Source organism: Macaca nemestrina, chromosome 11 (assembly GCF_043159975.1).
Source record: "Macaca nemestrina isolate mMacNem1 chromosome 11, mMacNem.hap1, whole genome shotgun sequence".
Taxonomy (NCBI): domain Eukaryota; kingdom Metazoa; phylum Chordata; class Mammalia; order Primates; family Cercopithecidae; genus Macaca; species Macaca nemestrina.
In genome coordinates, this window is record NC_092135.1 from 49703507 (window position 1) to 49730679 (window position 27173).

The 27173-nt window shown below is 37.7% G+C and overlaps 1 protein-coding gene across 5 annotated transcripts in view; it reads right to left on the reverse strand.

The window, feature by feature from the left end:
- Positions 1-3549: 3549 nt before the first annotated feature.
- LOC105492663 (calcium voltage-gated channel auxiliary subunit beta 4) overlaps positions 3550-27173 on the reverse strand; it is a 264780-nt gene continuing 241156 nt past the window's right edge. For all 5 annotated transcript variants that reach the window (XM_011759898.3, XM_011759900.3, XM_011759901.3 and 2 more), the window contains 4 exons: positions 25996-26147; positions 24217-24312; positions 12725-12910; positions 3550-10169 (listed from right to left, as the gene is read on the reverse strand). In XM_011759898.3, the coding sequence (XP_011758200.1) occupies positions 9909-10169; positions 12725-12910; positions 24217-24312; positions 25996-26147 (695 nt within the window). In that variant the 3' untranslated portion in view covers positions 3550-9908. The remainder of the gene's footprint in view (positions 10170-12724; positions 12911-24216; positions 24313-25995; positions 26148-27173) is intronic.

Below are 27173 nucleotides of genomic sequence, written 5' to 3' on the forward strand. Positions count from 1 at the left end.
ATGTCTGGATTTACTTAATACTCTGTACGCTGTTTAGAAAAACAATGTAGTTTGTACAAGCAATTTGCATTAACTCTTTAATATTTCCATTCTTGCATGCTGTAGGTAATGCTTTGGTAGCTCTAAGACTTTTGCAGATTCCCACGCAGATGTCAGCTTATGAAATGGATGTCATATACACATTAACCTGTGATGCTGGAGCTTCATGTTTCACAATCTACCTTAAGGAAATTGTCTCCCAGGTTATTTTCCGAGTGAAAAAAGAAGAGAGAGAGAGAGACAGTTTAAAGACCAGTTTATCTATGATTAGAGAGAAGTGCAAAATGTCATTAGAGAGACTTCTGATTTCAGGCATGAGAGAGTAGGATGGTTTGAATATACCCTCCTACCATTAACAAATAGAAAACTGCACAAAGTACAGGCAACGACATTTCAGATATTGAAAAACACATCACAGGACTGTGATTCTTTGCAAAAGAGAAACAAGTGGAGTCTTACCATTTCCTGGACTTTATCCCTAAAAGGAATTCCCAGTCAACTACGGAGGAAGTGGGAACCTAAATGAGAATTTGGGAACCTCCTAGAACTGAAGATGCACATCAGCATTCCCAGAGATCAAGATGGCTAGAATTTGTGAAGCAGAGTAACTGGAAGGAGGCAGCTACACAGAGAAAAGCTCTACAAACCTGTTAATGGGCCATGGAGTCTTTGGCTGCATATCACTTTGTACTCATACAGTATGCACCCGCAGGAGGCTGGCCAATCACAATTCCTGAGGAAAAATAAGTACCAGGGAACTGTAATGCAAATGATTCCCAGAGATTACAACGGGTCAGGAATTATTCGAATTCCCTTCAGCCAGAGTGAAGAGAACTGAATATATAGGACGGGGGTGTCCAATCTTTTAGCTTCCTTGGGCCACACTGGCAGAAGAATTGTCTTGGGCCACACATAACATAAGCTAACATTATTGATAGCTGATTAGCAAAAAAATAAATAAAATCACAAAAATACTCATAATCTTTTAAGAAAGTTTACGAATTTGTGTTGGCCACATTCAAAACCATCCTGGGGCCAGGTGTGGTGGCTCACATCTGTAATCCCAGCACTTTGGGAGGCCGAGGTGGGCAGACCGCTTGAGGCCAAGAGTTTGAGACCAGCCTGGCCAACACGATGAAATCCCATCTCTACTAAAATTACAAAAATTAGCCGGGTATGGTGGTGCATGCCTGTAATCCCAGCTACTCTGGAGGCTGAGGCAGGAGAATCGCTTGAACTCAGGAGGTGGAGATTGCACTGAGCCGAGATTGAACCACTGCACTCCAGCCTGGGTGACAGAACGAGACTCTGTCTCAAAAACTAAATAAATAAATAAATAAATAAATAAATAAATTTTTAAAAAGCCATCCTGGGCTGCATGCAGCCCACAGGCTGTGGGTTGGATAAACTCGATATAATTGAGTGGACACCCCCAGAGACCTTAGAAGAGGAGCTAACTGGCCTAAGAATAAGCCCTACATAAGACCAGTTCTAAAGAAGCTTAAAACCAAACCTTGAAAGGGCCAAACTAATTCACAATTGCCTGCCAAAATAAGTATAACATTCTTTAAAGGAATACAAGATCAAGTCATCAGCAATGTAAACTTTACATTGTACTAAATCCAATACAAAATCACTAGACGTGCAAGGAAACAGGAAAATGTGATCCATAATCAAAAGAAAATCACTCTACAGAAATACCCAGGCATGGGGACGTTAAGTGATTGCTGCAAGTTCACGGCTAGTAATTGCTGGATCAAGACTTTGAACCCAGACAAAGGTTAGATCCATACTCAAACCACTGTGCTAATCTTCATGTTGTATGAAAGTACAAATGAGATGTTTCTCTCCTTAGTCCATTTTATTATTGGAAATGTGCTGATGACAAGAGAAGTAGCTTCAGGCATGGCTGGTGGATGAGTTTCAAATTGTTGGCTGAAATACTTTGATAGTTGAGATAGCCTTATATAATACCTCTCCAATAACTGAGGTACTGTTCATTCAGTCAACATTTATTATATTCCAGGCATTGTTTTGTATGCTTCAGATAATTACCTAGCTTAACAGTAACATATGAGTACTTTTTTTTTTTTTGAGACAGAGTTTCGCTCTTGTTGCCCAGGCTGGAGTGCATTGGTACGATCTCGGCTTACTGCAACCCCCGCCTCCCGGGTTCAAGCGATTCTGCTGCCTCATTCTCCCGAGTGGCTGAGATTACAGGCATGCGCCACCACACCCAGCTAATTTTGTATTTTTAGCAGAGACGGGGTTTCTCCATGTTGGTCAGGCTGGTCTCGAACTCGCGACCTCAGGTGATCCACCCACCTCGGCCTCCCAAAGTGCTGGGATTACAGGTGTGAGCCACTGTGCCCAGCCAAGAATTTTTCTTTAACATTTAAAATTTTTATTTAAAAATACATACTCATAGCCGGGTGCAGTGGAGGTGAAGGCAAAAGATACCAGTGAAGATGGATCCATTATGTAGGCTCACAATGAAGGAGAAAAATAAGCTGAAATATCCAGTTGAGGGAAATGACTAATGCAACATAATTAAGAATTTAGGCCAGGCGTGGTGGCTCACGCCTGTAATCCCAGCACTTTGGGAGGCCGAGGCAGGCAGATCACCTGAAGTCGCGAGTTCGAGACCAGCCTGACCAACATGGAGAAACCCCGTCTCTGCTAAAAATACAAAATTAGCCAGGTGTGGTGGCGCATGCCTGTAATCCCAGCTACTCGGGAGGCTGAGGCAGGAGAATCACTTGAACCCAGGAGGCAGAGGTTGCAGTAAGCCGAGATCGCACCAGTGCACTCCAGCCTGGGCAACATGAGTGAAACTCCGTCTCAAAAAAAAGAAAGAAAGAAAAATTCTTTGAGAGAGAAGTTTCAATAAGCTTTGGTTTCTTCATTTGTATTTGTGTCTCATAATCCATCCCCTGCCTACTTTCCTGGGTGATCTAATGAATTAAATGTGATAATTGTGAAATAACTTGACTCTAATAAATCACTGTATAATCCTAATGTAGTGATAATAATCAACACAGTCCATATTTCTTTTGAATCTCCTATACAGTGCACTGACAGAAAAGTCAAATTCCAATCAAGTCTTTAAACATAGACAATTGCTCCGAATACATACTATGGAATTCTTATAGGTACAAGATAGCTTTGGAAATGTCTGATAACTGCAATATTAATCATTTTGGAGTGAATGACTTGTGAACAATACTTCATCTAGTATATTTTTCTATACTCAATCCTATTTTGCACATGTATTCTAATATATTTTATTTCACACGTGTGTGTATTTAACTTATAAACTCTTTCCTGATACAGTGCTTATTTTGTGATCACTCATAGCACCTGGCAGAGTATTCAGAAAATAGTCATTTGATTGAATCCATTTTTAGGATAAATGTTTAGACTTTTTTTTTTCATAAAAGGGTACCTACTGATTTCCAGTATTTCTTCAATATATTTCTAGAATAATATAAAGGAGAGGTATAACGCTGGTTTCAGTGTTTTTTCATTTATTATATAAAAGAAAAAAAGTAATGCAGTTGTTTTGTACACATTTGAATTCCATAAAACAAATCCATAGAAATGAGGATACTCTATGCATGCACTCTGCATTTTCTTTGTTAAATGTTTTTATTCACAAAAATAACACCACATTTTTTTCTTTAAAGCCACTAAAGCAGAGGGAGAACAAAACATGCAGCACTGTACACATTTGCATAGTATATTTTACCCAGCATGCCTTGTAGAATGCTACACATACCTAGATAGGAAAAATAAAAGGGGACACATTATTAAAATAATTAAAATTTAAAGAAAGAAAAAAAATTATTTGACAAAGGCATTTTTTTATCCCACTTTGTCAATGGAGATATAGCAATAGCCTGGGATTTCAACAGCCCTCAGAATAGTAGGAAAAATCTTTTTATATCATTTTGCCATATTTCTGTTTTAGTATGTTTTATGTTAATACATTTATTTTTTATTCCCTCCCACCATCCCTACAAAAACACAGCTAATGGCTTTAAATTATGTTTCAAAGTAGTATTCAGTACAAAACAAACTAAAGAATCCCTAAGTAATATAATTCTTTGTGGTTGGGACATCTTTATTGATCTTTCTGACTTGAGGCTGTGAAAAATACGAAAATTTCAAACGTCCAAAATTCAGAGGAGCCCTATGAGCTCACTTGCTGTGACTTTCTGCTGTTGTTATTGAAAGAGAAGAAATAAGAAGAGAAAATATAGTATGAGTGTTATCACAAAATAAAATTTAATAAACTTTATGGAAGGGAATAAAACAAAAGAAATTACATCCACAGATTGCAAGGCTATGAAATAAATTGCTGGAACAGTATCAAGCAGCAAGTTAAAAAGATGGTAGATGAAGTAAATCTGATAGAACTAAATCGACATACTTTTAAAAAATATGACTGCCAAATTTAACAGTGGATTTTGTTATAAGTTTGTGCTATAACAAATGTGCTTCTTTCTCCTCAATCTATTTTTATATTATTGGCAAAATATATATTTTATAATTTTGTACTGTACAATATGTTTTTGCTACATTATTTTTCTACTGCTAATGCAGATTATAAATAACAACATAGATTTATTTTGGCAATAAAATGCTTTCATTTTAATAACGTCCCAGAAAATATTGTAAGGCATATGAAAAATAGTATGCAACAATATAGCGTTAATGATCCCGCATCTTTAATACATCCCTTATGCATACAGAATTCACACCGATTTCAGTTAAAAGTGTGTGAAAGTGGCATGCAAGTAGGGCAAGAGTGGCCCCTACATAAATATAGACATAGCCATTTGTTGAGAAATTTAAGTGTTCAAAACATAACCAAGAACACTTACAAAGTATTGAAAAGCTAGAGGCCAGCCACTACTGGTTCTTAGTTCCCCTTTTAACTCCTTATAATTTTCAAATGAGGAAGTATCAGTGTATTCTCCCAAACCACTCTAAATTCATTAGTAACAATTTCTACCATCCTTCTGCAAACATTTTACATACATCATGAGAAACAAAAGAAAGTTTCATACATAACTAAGACTCCTCTTAGTTAAGAGTGATTGCTACTCACTCTTAATTATACTTTGTTTATGGCAAGTAGAAGTTACAGCCCTTAGGATTATCTGATGAGAAACTTTCTAGTCTTCTCATAATGTCCCTCAATTACATGAAGCATTTAGAATTAATCATCTATAAGTAAAAAGAGATAGTTGCTATCAGAGGATGTATTTTAAGAAAGTCCATTTTAATAAAAGAAGAAATCTTTAAAAGTAATTTTTGAATGCTGTAGTTCTGGGTGCCCATATAAGCCAATTTTACTATTTTGACTAACTTGACTGCTTGAGTCAAAAAGAAGGTTATCCTTACTGTCTGTCTAACAGCTAACTGGATTGACTTGACTGGTTTGATCATGATTACCATTTTAAAGAAGAGGACTGTTTTGCCCCATAGACATAGCTTGAGGAAGTAAACTTAGTAAGAGTTATTTTAAATATTGACAGTATTTAAAGGTATGAGAAACTAATAAAACATATTTTATTACATAATTTCCTATAAAGTTTTCATTCATATAGTCATTCAAGGATGAGTTTTATATAATTAAAAAAAAAACACAACATGCAACATTGTCATAAAAGACAAAGGCAGAAATATAAAAGGAATAAGGGGTACACAGCATTTATTTGAAACATTGATATGAAGTTTATTCCAATTACATGGGAGTCCAAGATAATGCATATCCTTACCCAGTAAATAGCTAAGTCATGCTCTGGGTCTCTGCAGAAGTCAAGGACCAACAAAATGTGGATTTGCAAACCAGCTGCTCTTAAACATAAAGTCTCTGGACTTCTACTCTCTTTTAGACTTAGAACTAGATATTATAACAAGTTGCACACAAAGGCAATTCCCTTGCAGTTTGTTTTGTTCCCTATGATGACTTACATGTTAAATTAACCTTGCCTCATGATAAACTGTGGATCAATTCAAAGAAAACTTCACTAACGTGAAAGAAATGAAAGGGTGTCAAAGAGCATTTTGGAAACAGTTTAAAATCTAAAGGGAAGGCATATTTTAACACTCTATGCATTTAGTTTTGCAGCAAGGTTAGCCAGAATAGTGATAATTTTGATCACTACTTATTGACCAGTGTTTTTCCCTTTAAAGACAGATTGTCTTCTCTAGAGAAGAGGTAGTAAATATATCAGTACAAAGGGTAATTTCTATAATGGTATTACATTTTTTAAGCAAATACCAAAATAAAACTGTGTAACTAAGAAAATATATACTAACATGCAAATTAAGGTTGCCAAGAAACATTCTTAATGGACATCCTGGGTCTTAACAATATTTTGTGATATGTTCATTTAAAGAGTTTAAATTTGCAAACCATCATTTAGAATAATTTCCTTTTCTTACTTCCTTTCACTGCCTCCACTTCCTATTATGAATTTTAAGGCCCCCACACAAAAGACAAGTTCAAGTATGCAGGTATGAAAAGAGGTTAACATTCCAAAAATACATTTTGCAACAACAACAACAATTAAATAGCAGATTATTTAAAGGGAACAAATAATTGTCTCAGAATTTGTTTCACATTAATAAAATTCGTTTCATTAAAGACTAACTGCAATGACTTATATAGTCACAAAATTAAGACTCTTAGTAGGAAAGACCATCAGTCTAAATTGTGAACAATTTCAACCTTCTCTCCAATAGAACTGTATAAAGATAAGAGAGAATCATCATTTATAAACATTTCTAAGTGTTGCTTTAAATGTTAAACAAGATAATGTTGTTGGTTATAATATTAGAGTCACATTATACCCTTGAGAATTAACATCAGGATTGACAAACTGCATTCCTTTTTTTTTCCAGAACTACATTTCCACATTCTCACATGAGTCCATATTATTATATGTCTGTGACTGAAATTACAGAATTCTAGTATGTGGCTTGTACTGTAAGTTAAAACAGCCTCCAAACAGTAAAAGACTTGTTTCTCTTGCCTATAATCATTTGCTATCTTTAAATGAAATTAATTAAAAACAAAGTATTTATGGAATATGTATTTTTCAAAGGTGCTTGGTGTGCTTGGCAAAAATAAAACTTTTCATTTAGTATATATCTAGATTTTAAGTATCATTTACACAATAAACTCTTAAGTCTTTAAAAAAAATAAGATGTATATCCCCTTATCTGAGGAAGATAAACTTATTACAGAAGGAAGGGGAAAGAATATGCCAAATTAAAGTAAACATTTAAATATATCCATCAATAAAATATACATTATACCCTTTCCAAGATTGTCAGCTTTTGAGTAAGAATGCAAAGCAAAACAGGTATGGACGTCTGACGGTAAATGATAGATTGGTTTTGTGTACAGATATTGAATGAGCCTCTCCTTATCGGCATGACATGGAAGACTAAAAACAAGGCTTTGAGAGGCCTTTAAAAACAAGTGACTTTTAAAAAGTTGAAAGAAGATGGTAATCTTGATGACTAGGAAATATATGTAAATGCTGTTACAGCTACCTGCCATAAAATGTAAATATCTTAAAGTAGTTAAATGACCAAATTGCTAATGCTACTACAGAAAAAGCTGAACAGCTGTCTAGTCTAAATTTATACACCTTGGTGCACTCTTTGCAATTAAATACTTTAATGCGCACAAACAAGAAACCAGTAAAGCATATAGAAAAATGTTTTGGCTAATGTTTTCTTTCTCATGCAAGTATGTGCTGTACATGTAATAAATATATTTTTGTTTGCTGGAAGATGCTCTTCTGTGTTCTAACAAAGTATTCAGTAATGGCAGGTTATATGTTTATTAAAGTGCCTAATGGATATAACTCTTTTAAAATGTCTTAACTGAAAGTTTTATAAGCTTCACTAGATGACAGAAGAATCTCACAAGCCAGTATCACATGTTAACTTTTAAAATTTACTAAGCCCATATTTTTTAATTGTATCAAATATTTGAAATGACTTACAGATTTATAGGTATCCTCATTATCAGCTAAACAGGTTTGTAATGGGGTACATATAGTGAACATAAAGGCAGGGGGGATGTGGTGAGGTTGTAATGGGGTTCAAGATATATATATAATTCATCAGTAATATGGAACTTCTTTCCATGGTCGAGAAGATTACTGAACTGGTGCATGCTTTGAGTACCTAAATATTGAAAGGCTTGGGGAGAAAAGAAGATACTATAAAATTAATTATCATCATTTTCAAAAATAGGCTTCATGACATGTACTAGCAGAAAAGGACTTTGATGGCTGGACTTATTGGAGTTTTAGAAAATGCATGCACTGTGGACATTTAGAAACAAGAGCAATTTTTTAAAAGATATTTATGTAAAAAGGGTCAATTTCAATAATTTCTTGGATCATAGTGAATCTAAGGCTTCCTTGATAATATAAAACATAGGTCACCAATTCCATAATTATAGCCACTGGAAAAACGGTGAAGACTTAATAAGATGAAGAGGAGTGTTCATTAGAAATAAGGCAGCTCAATCTCCAAATTCTTTATAATTTTCTGCATTAAAATGCTATAATTTTAGTCAACAAATATTTCTGAATCTATGAGTTTATTTTTTGGTGCAAGCTTTCAAAATCATTTGTTTCAACCTTTTTCAATTAGTCATTTTGTAAAAACACCTCCTGAATATCAAAGTTGAGTGTGTCCACATAAAACAAAAATCCTTAGCATGATTTAAAGAATCTGCTGAAGGGCCAGAACATTCAGATATCCAAAGACAGAGACTGAAAGAAGCAATGGAAAGATACTCAATCTTGTTGGCGGAAAATACTGACCCTGCATTTGTATTAAGAGAAATAGATGAATTCCCGTCTGGAAGTGCTTAGCATTACACTCAGGAGGATTGGTACCACATCCTTACTATCTGACTTTAGATTCCTGGATGTATGTAGTTGTGCTCAGATTGATTAAAGGGAGAACAACACCCCATTTTATATTTCACATAACCAGCTATGCTTGGGCTTCTCTTTACTATTCTCTCTTACTGCTGAAAACATTTTGAGGTTTTTTGCTTGTTTGTATTTGTTTTTGCCAACCTCAAATGAGCTAACAGTACTGACTAAACAAAAAGCAAAACACTTTGAATACAACAGCTGTGCCAGGAAAGAAATAAAAATATTAAAATCTGAGGAGACTATATAATTTCTGCATTAAGATTTCTGAGATTTTTTTTTGGCACTATCAATACATTTGGTAAGTTTGAAAAGTCATTCTGGCAACATTAACATATATTAAAATGTTTATACACTCCAACTTTAAGTGTAAATTTAGCTTCCAGCAAATAAATACCAAAGCTGGATTTGGCTTCTATTGGTATTTCTATTTTCTTATTAGTTTTTTTTTTTTCCCCAGATTTTTCAATTGATTACAACATGCTCAAGTAGACTTTCTAGTCAATTCACCCAAATTCCAACAGGAATTGGTTTATAAATTGGTTCCAACTGGAACTGGTCATTTGGAATTTCCAGCATGGGAAATTATTTTATATGTGCCTTGTAAGTACCCTAAATTACAAATTGATGTGTCTAAATCTATGAAGAAAACAAAATGTACTGTTATCATGTAAATGTTGCACTTAAAAATATCTATATGATCGGGCATCTAATATCCATCTAGACTCAAGGGCATAATGTAATTTTTTTTGCCCCTTACTTAGCATAAAATGACAGCAGCCCATTGGCACAGTAAATACTGTGCTATGTTAGCCAAGTTAAGATGATTGGTTTATCCTAGCACTGCTATGGCAAATTGTCAACAGATGAATATTTTTTGTTTCATCAGACTCAAAGCCTATGTCGGGAGTCATGGCTATATCCCCCAGGTGATCCTCGGTTCCTATGGGGTTTGTAAGTGTCCTGGTATGAGTCAGGGTAATCTTCTTCCACAAGAGGGTAATGATCTCGGCTATGCTGAGAACTGGAAGACAAGCGGTTCCTACTCTTCCGAGCCCTTTCATTGTGATAATTTTCATCAGAGGTCATTAGACTTCGTCTTTCAATTGGAGAGTTCTCTGTGGAGTGGTTGCTGTGCCTCATTCGCTGACTCTAAAAATATCAGATAGTTCATTGATTAAATAATGTCAGCTTCATTCATCTAAACATGTAAATGTATGTAAAATCATAGGATCTGTACAATAAGATGCTAAATATCTGACTTAATAAGGCATTCTGATGCACCAATGGTCTGCTCAGAATATCTGGTCTTATTTATTTGGGACACAACATGAAAAGATGCCAGAGTGTTGATAGTTTATGAGTTTAATTCCACAGTGCTGAATGACTATGCTTCCGATTACAAATGTAGAATTGAAAGCTAACTGTTAAATGGAACTTAATATATTTAGGAAGGTCTAAATGGACTTACTCTATTGCATTTCTATTGCAAAAGTCCATTTCTATTGCAAAAATGAAAATTATTTTACTATTGGGAAATAAAGTTCAGAATAGCATTTATTATTTCTCTCCTGAATTGATATAATATTTCTCTTTCTAAAGTAACACAACTCACCTTGATCTAACTGAATATTCCTTATACCTTTTAAAACATTTTAATAAAATTATTATTTGTGCTGTTCATAAAATAAAGTGTTTCTGCATCCTACATTAATGTAATAATCTTTCCAAGGGTGTATACAATAATTATGAAGCCAGCTAATTGATACATTTATAAATCTTGCTTCCTCAACTATAATGTCCTGCAAAATAATCTTCCAATATAAACTAAATTCCTCTAATACCATTAATTGAAATTAGTATTTTAAGATACTTATTTGAAGGCTCAGAAAATATTATTTAACATTTTTCTTCACTATAAGAAAACATTTATCTACTTGTGTCTACCGGTTTAGGTAGGTCACATCAGTTAAGGCACAGGATCCTGGTGAAACCATGGGCTGACACATCTCATCTAAAGTACACTCAGATTCAGGCAGAAGGAAATTCATTTGACAGGTCACAGACTGTGCCTTTAACCTCAGTCAGGTGCCTCACAATGAAGTGTCAATTGTTACTGGGAGAAGAAATAGGCCACAGAATAAAGGGCAATACATTAACTCATTAGTGAAACAGGGAGGGCCACTCTAGGTGGATGTCTTAGCAGTGATGAGTCAAGATTGTTGTATTCAATACGAAAGTGCAACACTGCATTTCCACCTACATTACAGAAGTGTATTGCTTCATGCATCTATTTCTCATTCCGTAATGTACAATTCAGAGCCAATCCAAACTAGTCAGCAGTAATGTACACTCAGATCAGCCCACAGGAAGTGAAACAAGGCATGAAATAGTCCCAATGTATGCACATGTGCTGTACATTACCATAGTACATTTTTCATGTTCATTTCTAGTTTCAAAAGCTATTCATTTGCATGGCAGTTTTTCTGCTTACAAAGATGCAATTTTGTAACAGAGTAATACAGCTATAATAGCATTTCAGAGAGTGCCATTTATCTCAGAGTTAACTCTGTATGATCGACAATTATGACTATCATTATAATCCATTAAAACAAAACTCATCATCATACAAGAGGGCTCAATTGACTACTTGTTCCTCAGTTTGCTGCAGGTTTGGCCACATTCCAATAGCTACTTGATGAATGGTAAATAATAATTGATGTAGTAAGGCAGGCTCATTTTGTACCATAAGGTCTCTGGCTCCCTATCTCTACCTCTGAGTACAGCACCAGAACAGCAGAAGAGGGAACCTCTTGATCCTGTGTTCATCCCCAGCTTCCCTAAAAGACACGTGCCACAGCCACTTACAAAGGTGGGCCCCTGCACAGCCCCAAGAAAACTCAGGGATCAGTTACTGTTTCTGAACAGAGCAGCTCTACTTATATCCACACTGTCTTGTGCAAGGTAGAGAGCAGGCCTAGCAACCTGGGTGGGGCAGGATTAGTTAAGGGCAGTCGAAAGGCCTATCTGCATCTATATATCTTACTTAGCTATTGTGTAATCCTTGAGAAGTGGCATTAAGAAGTAATGAAGGGGCCAGGAGTGGTGGCTCATGATGGTAATTTCAACATTTTAGAAGGTCAGGGCGGGAAGACTGCTTGAAGCCAGGAGTTTGAGACCATCTTGGGCAACAAAGTGAGACACTGTCTCTACAGATTTTTTTTTTTTTTTTTTTAACTATCCACATGCGTGGTATGTGCCTGTAGTCCCAGCTATTTGGGAGGCTGAGGCAGCAGGACTGCATAAGCCCATGAGTCCAGGAACTTGAGGCTGCAGTGAGCTATGATCATATCACTGCATTCCAGCCTGGACAACAGAGTGAGACTATGTCTCTAAAAAAAGTAATGGGCAGGTACATTGAGTAGGCATTAAGTTTCCCAGCAGAGTTTAGACACAGGAGGAGTTAATTTACCTAAGTAAAATCCATTATAAATTCACAGAGAGCAAAGTTCTCAGGAAATTGTCAGTCTCTGGGTAGTTTTCCCTAGGATAGATCATAATTAGATAATATTTAAGATTTTTAAATATAATGTGCACATAGTGTTCCCTCTTCAGATTAAGGATGACTCTAGTCTCCATTCTAATCAAGTTCCCATAGAATCTTACATGTAAGGTTGTAAAAAGCATGAGCGAAAAAGTGACAATACCTGTAACCCAGAAATTGCTGTGGGATATGGTGAGAGTGCCGTGGAGCCCAAATTCCTTCCCAGCAGTGGGGTCATGGGTGTGCTACTCGTCGTGTGGGTGGCACGCCAGTATGCCTCCAGGTACTCCCCTAGATGTTCACATGCATCCTCAAGCTGATTTTCATCCAATATAACATCAAACATTTCCTGTAGATGACAAGAAAATCCACTTTACTTCCATTTTAGGTTTTTAGGCAATGAAACCTAAAATTCCACTTAACACAGATAATAGCATTTTTAATAGCTATTTGCTAATATCACATTTGAGGTGCTATATGGGCCGTTTCTAAAGTTAGGGTCAAGTGAAGAGTTACACAGTATTCCATGAACAAATGTGGACATTAATATAAAAGTGAGAGTGTTCATTCAATATTTGGATCTTTCTTTCTTTTTTTTTTTTTTTTTTGAGACGGAGTCTCATTCTGTTGCCCAGGCTGAAGTGCGGTGGCATGATCTTGGCTCACTGCAACCTCTGCCCACTGGGTTCAGGCGATTCTCCTGCCTCAGCCTCCCGAGTAGCTAGGATTACAGGTGCCTGCCACTGCACTCGGCTAATTTTTTTGCATTTTTTTAGTGGAGACAGGGTTTCACTATCTTGGCCAGGCTGGTCTTGAACTCCTGACCTCATGATCCACCCGCCTCAGCCTCCCAAAGTGCTGGGATTACAGGCATGAGCCACAGCGCCCGGCTGGATCTTTCATTATTTAGAAAGAAAAAGATAAAGTAAGTGTAAATGTGTTATAGGTAAAATATAATGAAAACCCGTGTGTATTCACATCTTTAGCCATATATTCCTATAGAGCTGCACTCTGCACGCTTCAGAATATGAGAGAAGCAAGTTTGTGGTACTGAGAAGGGAGTTCTAGACATGTTTTGGGCAATGACCACATCATTGGAATAAATATTTCTTCTCCTAAGGTAACTATGTTGAAGGGAATAACATTTACTTAGATAATTTTCAGAATGCTTGTGAAAATAACATTATATGTCTTAAGATAAAACACCAAGGAAAGAAAGTTTAGGATTAATAACAGAAAACCACATGGCAGTGGTTTGCTACCACAAGAGCATTTTGTGAAATGGTTAAAAAAGAACAAGGGGTGTTTAATTGGGGAAAGCAGGGGGTCACAAAAGAAGTATCTGCTGTCCATGTTTCGGACAGTAAGGCCATTGTTCAACATCTGGTCTGGACTTAGGAAGCTGTTCTGCCCCAGAGGAGCAGGGTGGCCCCCCCTGTCATTACAGTTTGGCTGGGAACACAGACAGGATATACCCCAGACATACACTCTTCAGAGGGAAATCAGAAAACTTTGGCATCACACAAAGAGAAAAGTCATTCCACAGGTAAGTGTTAGCACATCTCAACTTTCTTTTCTCTTCTCTTCTTTTCTTTTCTTTCAGAAAGAGTGTTGCTCTGTGGCCCAGGGTGGAGTGCACTGGAGCAAACACAACTCACTGCGGCCTGGAACACCTGGGCTCTAGCGATCCTCCCACCTCAGCTTCCTGAGTAGCTGGGACCACAGACATGCACCACTGCACCTGCCTAATTTTTTTAACTTTTTGTAGAGATAAGATCTCACCATGTTGCCCAGGCTGGCCTCAAACTCCTGGGCTCCAGCGATCCTCCTGCCTCGGCCTCCCAAAGTGCTGGGATTACAGACATGAGTCACCATGCCTGGCTCACATCTCAACTTTCAATAGAAGGATTGAAATGCCTTTCCCACCACCTTCATCTGCTTTTATGAACTCATTTTACCAAAATAAGAACCTCCCAGGAATGAATCAAAGACAGGGTCACTGCCATCGGCACTGATAAAGCTGGCTGAATTTAGGTTAATGGCAACTGGATGATGTGAAGTTCATGGTGTCTCAGCTCAGTCATTCTCTTCTGTGCTTAGAACAGAAGTCACCATGGAAACAATCTCTCTCCCAACATTTACTATTTAAATGTTTCATCACATCAATTTTTATGGAAAATTTTGGCCTTAAATTGGAAAGCCATTTGGGGTTCTTGGAACAGGACTAGGAAAAGAATAAGATGACTTCAGTCCAAATGGACTCATGTTTGAGAAGACTCAGCCAGTTCAACTCAGGTGGAAAATTACCCCCAACCAAGAACAGTTATTAGTAAATTTCAGATTTTTTTTTTGCATATTTTATTCATTCATAAAATATTTACTCAGTCCCTATTTTCTTCTAGGCACTGTGGGTATACAGTGGCAAGGAAAACAGGCAACATCTTATGCTCAAAAAGCATAAAGTGTGGAAGGAGAGGTAAGTATTAAAATCCATAATAATCTATATCACGCTGGGACTTTAATTCAGAAAAATAAAGAGACTCAGCCAGTTAACGTTTGGAGCTGCAGCATAAAGTTCTGGATTTAGAAGGAGGCTTGGAGAGATGTGTGAAAACTGAACTTACAAGAAAGGGGAAGTTATGAGTAAGCCAAAGAATGTTATCTGTAGAGGGACGAGAATAAAACAAAAAAAGAGAAGCAGAGGCACAATGGAAGAAAGAGACCATATAGCCATGAGGGCCAGGGAAAGCAGCTACTGCCTAGAGTTTCTGTCAACATACAGGCTTACAATAAATCCCGTTTTCCACTAAAGTAACCTAAGGGAATTCCTTGTCTCTTGCAATCAAAAGCCCCTCCCCCACTTGTGTAAACGTTCAGCAGTGACAAATATAGAATATCAGAACTGTCCATGATACTTTGACATAAATAGAAGCAGCGAGGTGCTGACTTGAGTGAGACAAGGACAGCTATACCCCAAAGAACATCCACAGACTCAGATGGCACAGGAGGAAGAAAGAGGAAACGAGGCAGCACCAGAACAAAGGACCACTCTCGGTCATTCCAGGCTAAAGTGTGCTGCAAGTTCTACACTTTATGTGATCTGGAGTTGGTTGTTTATATCATTTTATTTATGTGAAACATAAAATTTAATTACATAGGTCTCATATAATATGGGTTTGATTAGTCTCAACAAGTCATTTTCTTGCTGTTTCTTAAAGTGCCAAACTGAAAAACCTTCCAAGGATACCTGGGCTGGATGGGTCCTGACATTCACAGCCAGGATTGCAAAGCCCAAGGAGGGTAAGCAGCACCTATGGCAGAATGTTATTTGAATAAGGTTTATATCTACTTGGCCGTTCTACTTGTTACTTTGTCACTGTTGTAGACATAGTGGCACATTTAATTACCCTAAGTTTAATAAAGCACTTCTCTTTGCCAATGAATGGATAGAATTTGTATGTATCAGCACATGGCTGTGTGCTTAAGCCTCCGTCATTTCTAGGAAACTGCTTTTGCACTGCTAAAAGACAGATATAGGTTGGAAGATGACTTGAAACTGCTTTCAGGCTTTCAAAAAACACAGAGAAAAGCAAATTTCTGCTTCTGAATGAATACTGACATATGTGGCTTATTTTCAATGAGGAAGAATTTCACAGCCTGTGTATCTGTGACAATTTTTCTCTTTAGCTGTTTAGGAAATAACACAGCTGAGTAGACCAGAGTGATAGAAACTCAGTATCAGGGGAAAACAATTTTTAAAAATCATACAAGAAATGCAAAGAGAAGCAACCCAATGAATTATGCAAACCAGCTTTGCCAATTTTTCATAAATTTAAAGGTTCAAGTGCAGTCAACTCCTTACTATGCAATACGTGGCCTGCAGCATGGGCTATGGATGCAGAGAGCTCCAAATCAGCAGAAGTCCCAGGCAGCGAACAGTTACCAACTCAGTGATACCATGCCCTTGGTGCAGCCCAAGAGAAGGGCATCGCTGAGCTGTTTTCAAAGCACGGCCACAGGGAACACCTCTGCCCTTCTATGATGGGATGTTCTCTTCAGCTGAGGTAGGCAGAATGGTGTGGCTGCCAAAGTAAATAAGTAGTGAATAGGAGAATCAAATCAACCATCAAAACATCAGGCACATTAGGCTCCCTTTCTGGATAAGCTCTTTCAAGAAAATTAAAAAATAAAATAAAAGCACTGTAAATAACCCAGAGTGAAAAACAGGCCTCTAGCTCATTTAGTGGAGAGCTCATGTAGCTCTCATTTATGAGAGCTAAAATGGCAGAGAAGAAAGAAAGGGGAAGAAAGACTGAAAGTGAATAAAATGGAAATGAATACTTGCAAGGTCTTAAAAAAACAGTATTTAACCAACCGTTTGGTTCTCCATTAACACAGTAAGATGTAACACTCTTTACTAGGGAAGCCATCTGAATTAGGGTGACCAATTATTGTGGTTGCTGGGGATCTCAGTGTTTCTGGGATGAGACTATCCCTGCTAAACCTTGAAAATCCTGAGCAAATGGTGGGTCGCCCTACTTTTTACAGAAGATGCAGTGCTCTTCGAGTCCTACCTGGAGGAAATGAAGCATATTTCATTTATTTCTTTTCAATTCTTTTTGGAGGGAAGATATATAAAGACACTGGGTAAGTCTTCCTTAATGACTATAAAATACATATTTTCTAGCACGTTGGGGAGAATCTCATTAAAACTAACGTATATTGTCTGATTTTTTAAATCTAGGAAGCAGCTATTGAATATTTTTAATAAAAAGTATATAAAATGTAGAAACTAATTTTGAAGTTTAATTTTAACTTTTTTTTTTGGAGATACGGTCTCACTCCCACACCCAGGCTGGAGTGCAGTGGCGTAATCTCCAATCACTGCAGCCTCTATCTCTGGAGCTCGGGTGATTCTCGCACCTCAGCCTCCTGAGTAACTGGGACTACAGGTATGCACCACCACACCCAGCTAATTTTTTGTAGTTTTTGGTAGGGATGGGTTTTCCCCATGTTGCCCAGGCTAATATCGAACTCCTGGGCTCAAGTGATCCACCTGCCTCAGCTTCCCAAAGTGCTGGGATTACAGGCATAAGCCACTGTGCCTGAACTTCACTTTTTAAAGTTGGTTCATTACTGAATATTAGCTAGACAGGGGACTAAATGTACCAAAACTCTCCCATGCATATAATAATAATTATAATTATATGCATTGCTTTACATTTATTTGTTGTACATAGATAAAACTGCATGTTGGGCATTTTTCTTATTTCTAAGTGGTAAAAAGAAATAATATGGGTGAGCATACTTTTATTTTCTTGTTATTGGAAAATAACCCTGAAACTGACACCAAAAAAAAAAAAAAAAAAAAAAAAGGCAGCACTTTGGGAGGCCAAGGCACGAGGATCAGCTGCGCCCAGGGGTTCAAGACTAGCCCAGGCAAGAGGGCAAAACCCTGTCTCTACAAAAAATCAAAAAATCAGCTGGGCTTAGTGGTGCATTCCTATGGACTCTTACTGGGGAGGCTGAGGTGAAAGAATTGCTTGAGCTGGGGAGGTCACGATTGCACCACCACACTCCGGCCTGAACAACAGAGCGAGACCCTGTCTCAACAAAACAAACCATGCACAATAAAAAAGGACTGGCAAGTACTCTTCAGTAAAATAAAGCGGCTGAATGGTACAACATGTAATGCTAATTATAAAAATAATCAACCAATGTTTCTTTCATATCAAAACTCCATTCTTTACATTATTAAAGCTTTTGAGATTCTGAGTACTTAACTCACTGCTCAACTAATGATGGGAAATTAGACTCCGAGTTGAAGGGCTTTTAAAAGATCTATGATGGGTGCAGCAGCTCACACCTGTAATCCCAGCACTTTGGGAGAACAGGGTGGGCAGGTCACCTGAGGTCAAGAGTTCGAGACCATCTCTTCTTTTAAAAAAATACAAAAATTAGCTGGGCGTGGTGGCACATGCCTGTAGTCCCAGCTACTTGGGAGGCTGAGGCAGGAGAATCACTTGAACCCAGAAGGCGGAGGCTGCAGTGAGCTCAGATCGCACCACTGCACTCCAGCCGGGGTGTCAATAGTACTGGGCTCTAGCAGTTAGTCCCAGGCAGTTTCCACTTTAATGAGCTAAACAGGAAAGATTATCATAATTCTTACCAGTAATTAGTGAGGGTAAAATGAGGGCAAAAAAAATATACCTTTGATTCTTTTGACTTCCTCTCTCTTGATAATTTGTGACACTTGTTGTGAACCCAAACATGTTTTTCTCCCCACACCCCTCCATCCTGTCCACTTGTATTCTTCAAACATTACACCATCTACCAACATTAGTGCCTACAGAAAAGGCATCCCATGCTTTTGTTAAAGTCAGATTAATTGGATGTGTTAGATCATAGCAGTGGTGGGAATGAACTACCCCTAACTTGATATACCCAAGTCCAGTGGCTGAAATCCCTGGAAAAGGTGTAGTCCCCTTTGGGCTGAGAGAAACTGGATCCCATGTGGTCTTGTTTCATGAAGCAGACATCTGAAATTGATTACCTTCCTTTTCAAAAGCAGTGTTAGGACTTAAACTGTGGACATCCAGGGGCTGTGAATAATGAATGCACCAATGAGGAGAGCACTTCAAATAGACAGGTAAATCCACACGATTCTAAATAATTCAAATAAAATGACTGGAAGAGGGCAGTGGAAAATTACTACTGTGAGAGCAACCTGAGCAAGGATAACTGGGCACTATCATTCGCTCCAGAATTCTTGTGTTTCATAGGATAAATCTGAGTCCATTCAGCAGTGGAAAATAAAGGGTGACAGAAGAGAGCTACCATGGTTACTGTAACGTTAGAGGTTTGCAAGACTCTACTGAGGAGATGAGTTCCCTTCTCCCAGAAAGATCGATCAATGTCATTTTACACACACAAAAACATTACACAGCTCAAACTGCCACAGGGTCAGCTCTTGGGAAACACAAGCCAGATTGTAACTAAGTAGGATTAAAGGATTACATTTCATTTATATGTTCAATTGTCTCTCTCAGCTTTTCTTCTTATTACCATAGTACTGGGGACGTTTATACTTGGCCTTCTTAAAAAATATACTATTCTCAACTTATCTGAAGAGAAAAAGAATACCAATACTTGGTAGAAGCAAAAAGAAATAAAAAAAATATAGTGTATAGATGTGTAATGGCAATATAAAATCAGCCTGGTCATATTAAAAAAAAAAAATGAGATGGGTTTGCCAGTCCTGTTCCCATAGGCCCCCTTTTGTCTGCATCCCATCTTTTCTTCTGCGAATTCCGAATGGGCAATGAGAGGAAAGTCCCCCCTCTTCCAAAGTACAACTATCCAGGAGCCCATTTTCCCCTCTCATCTTATTGTCCATGACAGATTTTAAATGGTCACAAATTCCTTGACATTTCCTCATGGAGATGAAGACTTATATTCCCTCTCCTTGAATTTAGGCAGCCTCTGTGACTTTTTTTTTTTTTTTTTTTTTTAAGAGACAAGTCTCATTCTGTCGGGTGGAGTGCAGTGGCATAATCCTGGCTCACTGCAGCTCCAAATCCCTGGGTTCAAGCAATTCTCCCACCTCAGCCTACCAAGTAGCTAGGACTATGCCCAGCTAATTTTTTAAAATTTCCTTTCAGAGACAGGGTCTCAGTATGTCTCCCAGGTTGAAGGGCAGTGGCACAATCACAGCTCAGTGCAGCGTTGAACTCGCGGGCTCAGGTGATCCTCCTGCTTCAACCTCCTGAGTAGCTGGGGCTACAGGCACTCACCACTGCACCCTGCTCTTTGTGACTATTTTGATAAACAGAATGCTGTGGAAATGATGCGGTCTGGTATCTATGCCCAGGCCATAAGAGATTGGAATCTTTGATCTTGGAGCCTGGAGCTGCCATGTAAGAAGCCTGTATCCAAAAAGAGCTGGCGGAGCCCAGCCTTCAGTCATTCCTGCTAAGGTACCAGGTCAGCTGCCAGCTGAATACCACGAGTGGCCATTGTTTGAAGTCACTAAGTTTTGGTGGTTATTTTATTGCATAGTAATAGATAACCACAGCTTGGTCCTAGAACAAGGGGGTAACTTCAGTTTGCTGGCTAAATCAGGCCTCTCATGCCTCTATGAAGTTTGATTGGAACACAGCTACACCCATTTCTTTACACACTGTCTATGTTTGCTTTCCTGCTCAAGAGCAGAGATGAGGAGTTTTGCAAAGCGGTCTGTGTAGCCCACAAAGCCTAAGATATTACTATCTGGCCCTTTACTTAAAAAGTTTACTGATCTCTCTGATCTATCTCCTAGAAAAAGCCTTACCCAATACTTTTCTTGTCTTTTTTGTTTGAGACGGAGTCTTGCTCCGTCGCCCAGGCTGGAGTGCAGTGGCATCGTCTCAGCTCACTGCAACCTCCGCCTCCCAGGTTCAAGCAATTCTGCCTCAGCCTCCTGAGTAGCTGGGATTACAGGTGCGTGCCACCATGCCCAGCTAATTTCTGTATTTTTAGTAGAGAGGGGGTTTCACTGTGTTGGTCAAGCTTGTCTCAAACTCCTGACCTTGTGATTCACCCGCCTCGTCCTCCCAAAGTGCTGGGATTACAGGCATGAGCCACTGCACCCGGCCAAAACCCATATTTTTCTTTCCAGGAGAATATATAACTGACATGTTGCCATTCATCATCTAGTCTTGCTAGACTAGGAGAAAGAGATCTTAAGCTGACTTTCACCCAGGCATATAACCTTTGAAAAGCCAGTTCTCTTGGTCTCAGTTCCATCATTTGTAAAATGAGGAGATTGGACTAAGTCAATCTTTCCCTACACATGTTCCACTGGACCCATAGGATACTCAATGGAAAAGCAGATCTGTAGTCACAATTTTAGGGGAAGCTCTGCATACTATTTGTCCTATTGGAGATATAAAACACACATTGGCGTATTCAGGGTTCCGTAGTGAAGAAACCAGACTACCTTTGTTCACGTAAGTGTTTTCTCAAACATTTTTTGGTATCAGGATTATTTTCCCATAACACTTACTGATATCACATGGGACCCATATTATAAATAACATAGTTTAGGAAATGCTATACTGGGTGCTCTTTAAAGTCTCTTTTTGCTTCAATAGTCCCTGGAGCTAGGATTAATTCTTCTGGCTACAGAGTTAACTTTTTTCAGTGCTCTTACAGATTTCCCTTCCCAAAAACTGTTGCCTTTCATTTCTCAGTAATGTGATACTCTGCCAATGTAATTTGCTGACTTTTCAGACTGGAGATACGGTGGCCAATTAAGTAAGTTGCAAATTCTCCTAAAGGAATTAAAACGACACAGTGATCACCAGTCTTTGGATGACAATTATAATTGCGGTCTTGAAGTAAAACAGGGGCAAATGCAGGCACTTTTTAAGGTTACTACTGGTTTTTATAATCCAAAGATTTCTTCCCACATGCCAAAATAGAGGATATGATTCCTTCTCAGCATTACCACCGTCTGGACAGTATCAATTGAATATGTTTAATAAAGTAAACAGTGTTTAGAAAATGTTAAGTACAAGGTAACCTTATCCATCCAGACTGCCTGTTTAAAATTCCAAGTTATCTTACCAACTACATAAAAAGAGAAAGTGTTTATCCTACTGAGATAATGGTAAGGCAAGTCTGTCTTTCCAGTAATGGAGCTGTTTGAAATCTCTGACCTGGGTACAAGTCCTAAGGTAGTTCATTGTCTTACTTGCTTTTACAGATGCATATATCTTTTCTTGGTTCCAGCTATTTCAGATGTAACAAACCATATTACATGTACAACTACTCAATGATCAACCCTCTCAGCAGCTAAAATCCCTCAAATTTAATAGGTCACAAGAATTTTCTCTAGTAATTATTAGAATAAATGTTAATAAACTTATTTTCATAAAAATAAAATTTCTCCAATAAATCTCTGGCATTTCTAATTCCATTTAGGTGTCTGCTTCCCAGAAGACCAAACTGATACAATTATCCTTATAAGATTGTTCCAAAAATTGGAAATAATAACGTAGTTCCTGGCTTTTGATAGCTAGACAACAAAGATTATCTTCCTTCAACTGTGAAACATTAAAAGGTCAGGGCTGGGCAATACATTCTTCTGTATTGTTCAGTGCTTTAATCATACATTCCACTGTATAATTGGGCTTCATTAGCAGGCAGCGTGAAGTTAAACTTCTTAACAGAGCATGCCATGCTCCAAGCTATCAAATTATCTTCGGGGTAGGTAACCAGGTACATTTGTGTATGGGTGGATGGGTTACGGAGTAGGAAATTGTCTTTGGAGCCAGATAGATCTAGAATAGATTGAATCCTAATTTGCTATGTCACCTTAGGGAAATCGTTTAATCTCTGTTTTCAGTTGCCTAAACTATAAAATGGGGATAATATGGCCGATCTCACTAGGTAACTGTGAAGATTAGAGATAGTCTGTGTAAAGCATCTAGCACACTGTCTGGCCCATTGTAAACATCGAATGAAAGGATGTATTATTACTCTTATTGTCTGACCATCCTTTCATTCATTCACTCATTCCACAAATATATATTATGGGTCTACTATGATAGGGAACTGACATACAACAGTGAGCCAGAGAGGCACAGGTTCTTACAGAGTCTACTGGACCGGACATGACATCACGCAAAATGTATCCAGTAATTATAATAAGAAAACTTAGATGGTGCTTCTTATGTGCCTGGCACTGTTCTAACAGCTTTACCACATATTCATTCACTCAATCCTTACACCAATCCCATGAGATAGGTACTTGCCCAAGATTACATAACGAGTCAGTGTGGATTCAAAACCCAAATATCTGACTCCAGAGTCTGTGCTTTTACAGGTTATGCTGTGTTGCCTCTCTAAACATTTGAATCAGATTTCATGCTTCCATAGAGCTTAAACAATCTTACACAACTATATAAAACAATCTAATGAATCCATTGAGTAAGAAGGACAGTTATTTCCTTTACATAGACACAGAAATAGTAAGTCAGTGGAAAAAGTGGAGAGACTGGCCACTGGGGACCCAGTGCCATGTGATAGCAGTTCCCTCTCCCACCCCCGCCCGCCATTGCTCACCTTCCAACCTAGCAGCTGTTTTCTGGCAATGGCACCAGAAGAAGAGTTGCTATAATTTCGTTTTTCATCTCACTCAGCCCTGACTCTTTCATCTACTATAACCACAGGGCCTCTCTAGTTCCAATCAATTCTTGACCTTCAGTGTTATAATCTTTTATGCCTGCTGGAATTTTCTTGCAGAAAAGTTAAAGGAAGGTAAAATAGGTATGTTTTCTTTTGTTCTCTTCTTAAGCATATCCACATGACTGGAGGCTGAATGCTAAATGGTTTGCTGCATGTTTGCAAAGCAAACAAGGTAGCAGTGAGGAGAGCAGACCCTGGACACTAAGATCATTTCTTATTACAAGGCAAACACCATCCACATCTGGATGCTTGAATACAAGCAACATAACAGCAGAAGTTTGTTCCAAGAAATCTTTTAGATGACAACATACCATCATCACCATCATTTTAGAATGAAAACGACAACATGAAAAAAAACAAAAAAACAAAAAAACACCCTCTTCTAACAAGTCAAGAATGATGAAGACAAAAAATGATCATACTTACTGGGGGACATTGTGCAAGTTTATCAGCTGCCACCAGTTGAACATTCAAGTGTTTACTTTGTGACTTTCCTCTAGATTTAATCAACCGCTGTAAAACCTGATAGAAGAAGACATGAACCTCAGGTATTGTAGATGAGTTAAAAGAAAATCAAATAAGCCAGGATCTTTTTAATGGTCTGCTTGGCCCCAAGCATTATAAGAGAGGAAAATGCAGTGTGAGAAATCATATGTTTAAACCTGTAATGATGTCATCTGCTTACATTGGCTCTCAGTTCCATGGATTTGATATGTTCATCCTATTCCAACTCTGAGTGAAGTCTCAGTAAGAGCCTGAGTTCCCACCCTAGATTTTCCCCAGAGATTTCAAAGAGAGCCCTGCAAAAATGGAGGGAGTGGACTGTACCAGGTCATTTATGTTAAGTAATACTTTAATATTATTCAGTTGAATAATGTTTTAGCTCACTATCTCCATGTCAGATAAATGTCAGAGTCATTTACATCTTTGGTTATTTTTGTCTCCAATTATTAATGGGACATTTCAGTTTAATTTTAAAATAATCAGACTATTCTGTGATTAGGGATCCAAGCAAAACATTTGTATTAGTATATTGCTACATGTAAACCAGTGATATATCTATATCTTTTGGCTACCGCTGTTAACTGCATTTGGCCATATACTGCCATCTCCCATGGCCCTTCCCCTGCAAACAGTGTTAATCTATGAGCTCTATAATACCACAGGACCTAGGGTCTGGGAACTCCTGTTCTTGCACTTAAGGACACGACAGTGTCACGGGCAGTGGGAAGGGCTGAACTCTCCTGCACTGCGGTGAAGTGCTGGAATCCCCAGCAGTAATTTCAATTCACTCTACTGATTCTCAAAAGGCCCTAGTTTGCTCAGGATTCCCAAGTCCACTGCACCAAAGCAGTGTCTGCACAGGTAGATGGAAGGATAGGATCTCAGAAAATTTGGAGGAGAGTACAGCTTCTTTAGACATTCTCCGCCCATGAGAGGAGACTGCCATGCTGGTTGGCAGTTGAATTTGTATTTAGGCACCAAAATACACTAGGAGGCACAGAGAAGAAACTGATTATTAAGATGGTATTTCCCAAGGGCATCCATTTCACATTAACTTTTTAAGAACAATATCCTGTTTTAAAAATGAAAGAACATCCAAATCAAAGGAAACTAATTTGGGGCTATTTCACTTTTATTTTTATCTCCCACGGTGCCATAAAGATACAAAGCAAATTTCCCATTGTGCTTACCATGGAATAACTACATTCTTTCAAGAACTCAACCTAAGCACAAATCAGGGTCTATAATACTTCCATAGGAGATGTTTAAACAGTGATATTCTATTTTATATATGATCAATATAGATACCTTTTTTGATAAATATAGATGTACTCTCTCAACTAGGTACAGAGTATGGGTGACACAGGAATCAACAGTATCCAAGAAATTTACTAATGTAGAATTCATAGTCTATGATAAGCCAGAGTCTACTTTTCCACATCTGTCTTAATGTTTTGTTTTTATTAAACACTTGCATAACTGTCTGGTTTGGGCTCTACAATAGTAGCTTTTAGAAGAAATGAACTATTATATTCTCCACTATCTGAAAATTCATAGAATCTGTACACTGTGGAAAGATTTTAAATGTGCTTATTAATAATCAGCAAGATGTTCTCCTTGTCCACTAACAAAAAATCACAGAGCAAAGCACATTTTTAAAAGACGCACTTCTAACCTTTAAGACAGAAGGGAGCTAATTACCTTTGGAGATGAGACTTTTACATGAACAATAATTGGTGCTAAGGAAGTCTTTATAAGTTGTGCTGGGTGATTGATGGTGTCTGCATCAAGAACGACCAGTTGCAAAGATCTTGCCAACTCAAAGATTCTTTCAATTTCACTTTGTACTTCCGCTAAAAGGAAAAATAATAAATAGATCCTGGTTATTGTTATGAATTAGTTCTTACATTAGAAAGATATAGTATATTTTCAGATATGTTGGTCTACATTACAAAATAAAATATTTTAAATTTTCACAGATGGCTCTCAGACTTCTTCTAGTCAACATAATATTTAGCTGTTTATATACCTACGACAATTCTTTTATGTTGTTTTTGATTGTTGTTTTGTTCTAAAAAACTTTAATGTTAGCCATAGAAGCTGAAACCACATTGAGAAAACAACTGAAATATATGTGCAAAGCAACATCACATGGAAAGCAAATTACACTGAAATATTTCTATCAACAAAGTATATACTAATACTTTGTGGACATGCTTAAAAAAAAAAAACCCCACAACTCATCTGTTTTGACTGATATGCACATTTTTGTACCACTGGTTAACTGCTCTGAATCTATCCTTAAAGCTAATCATATTACTAAGTCTAGTTAGATTTAAGTATGAGAGCCAGTGTACTTGCTCTAAGGCATAATTAGCTTCAGTATTAAGAACAAAAAGTAAGGCCAATTATATTAAAATGCTGCAATGCATCTAGATGCAAATCTCTCTGGCTGACTGTAATAGCCAAGTGACCCAAATCTGTGCATGAGTCTAGTCAAATGAAAAATCTACTCTTTTCAAATGTCTGAAGCAATCCAGTTTTTTTTGTTTTTTTTTTTTTTTTTTTTTTTTTTTTTAAGGAAAACAGATAATCAATATAGGACATGGCTTTCTGAAATATAAAAAAAAAATTTTATATATAGTTTATAAATTACCTGACTTATTGGATCATGCCCAAAGTCTGAATTATACTTGATTTTCAGAGAAATTAATTTGTTTTCATTTTTGAGATACGGTTTTACTCTGTTGCCTAGGCTGGAGTGCAGTGGCATGATCTTGGCTCACTGTAACCTCTACCTCCCAATTCATGTGATTCTTATACCTCAGCCTCCCACATAACTGGGATTATAGGCACACGCCACCATGCCCAGCTAACTT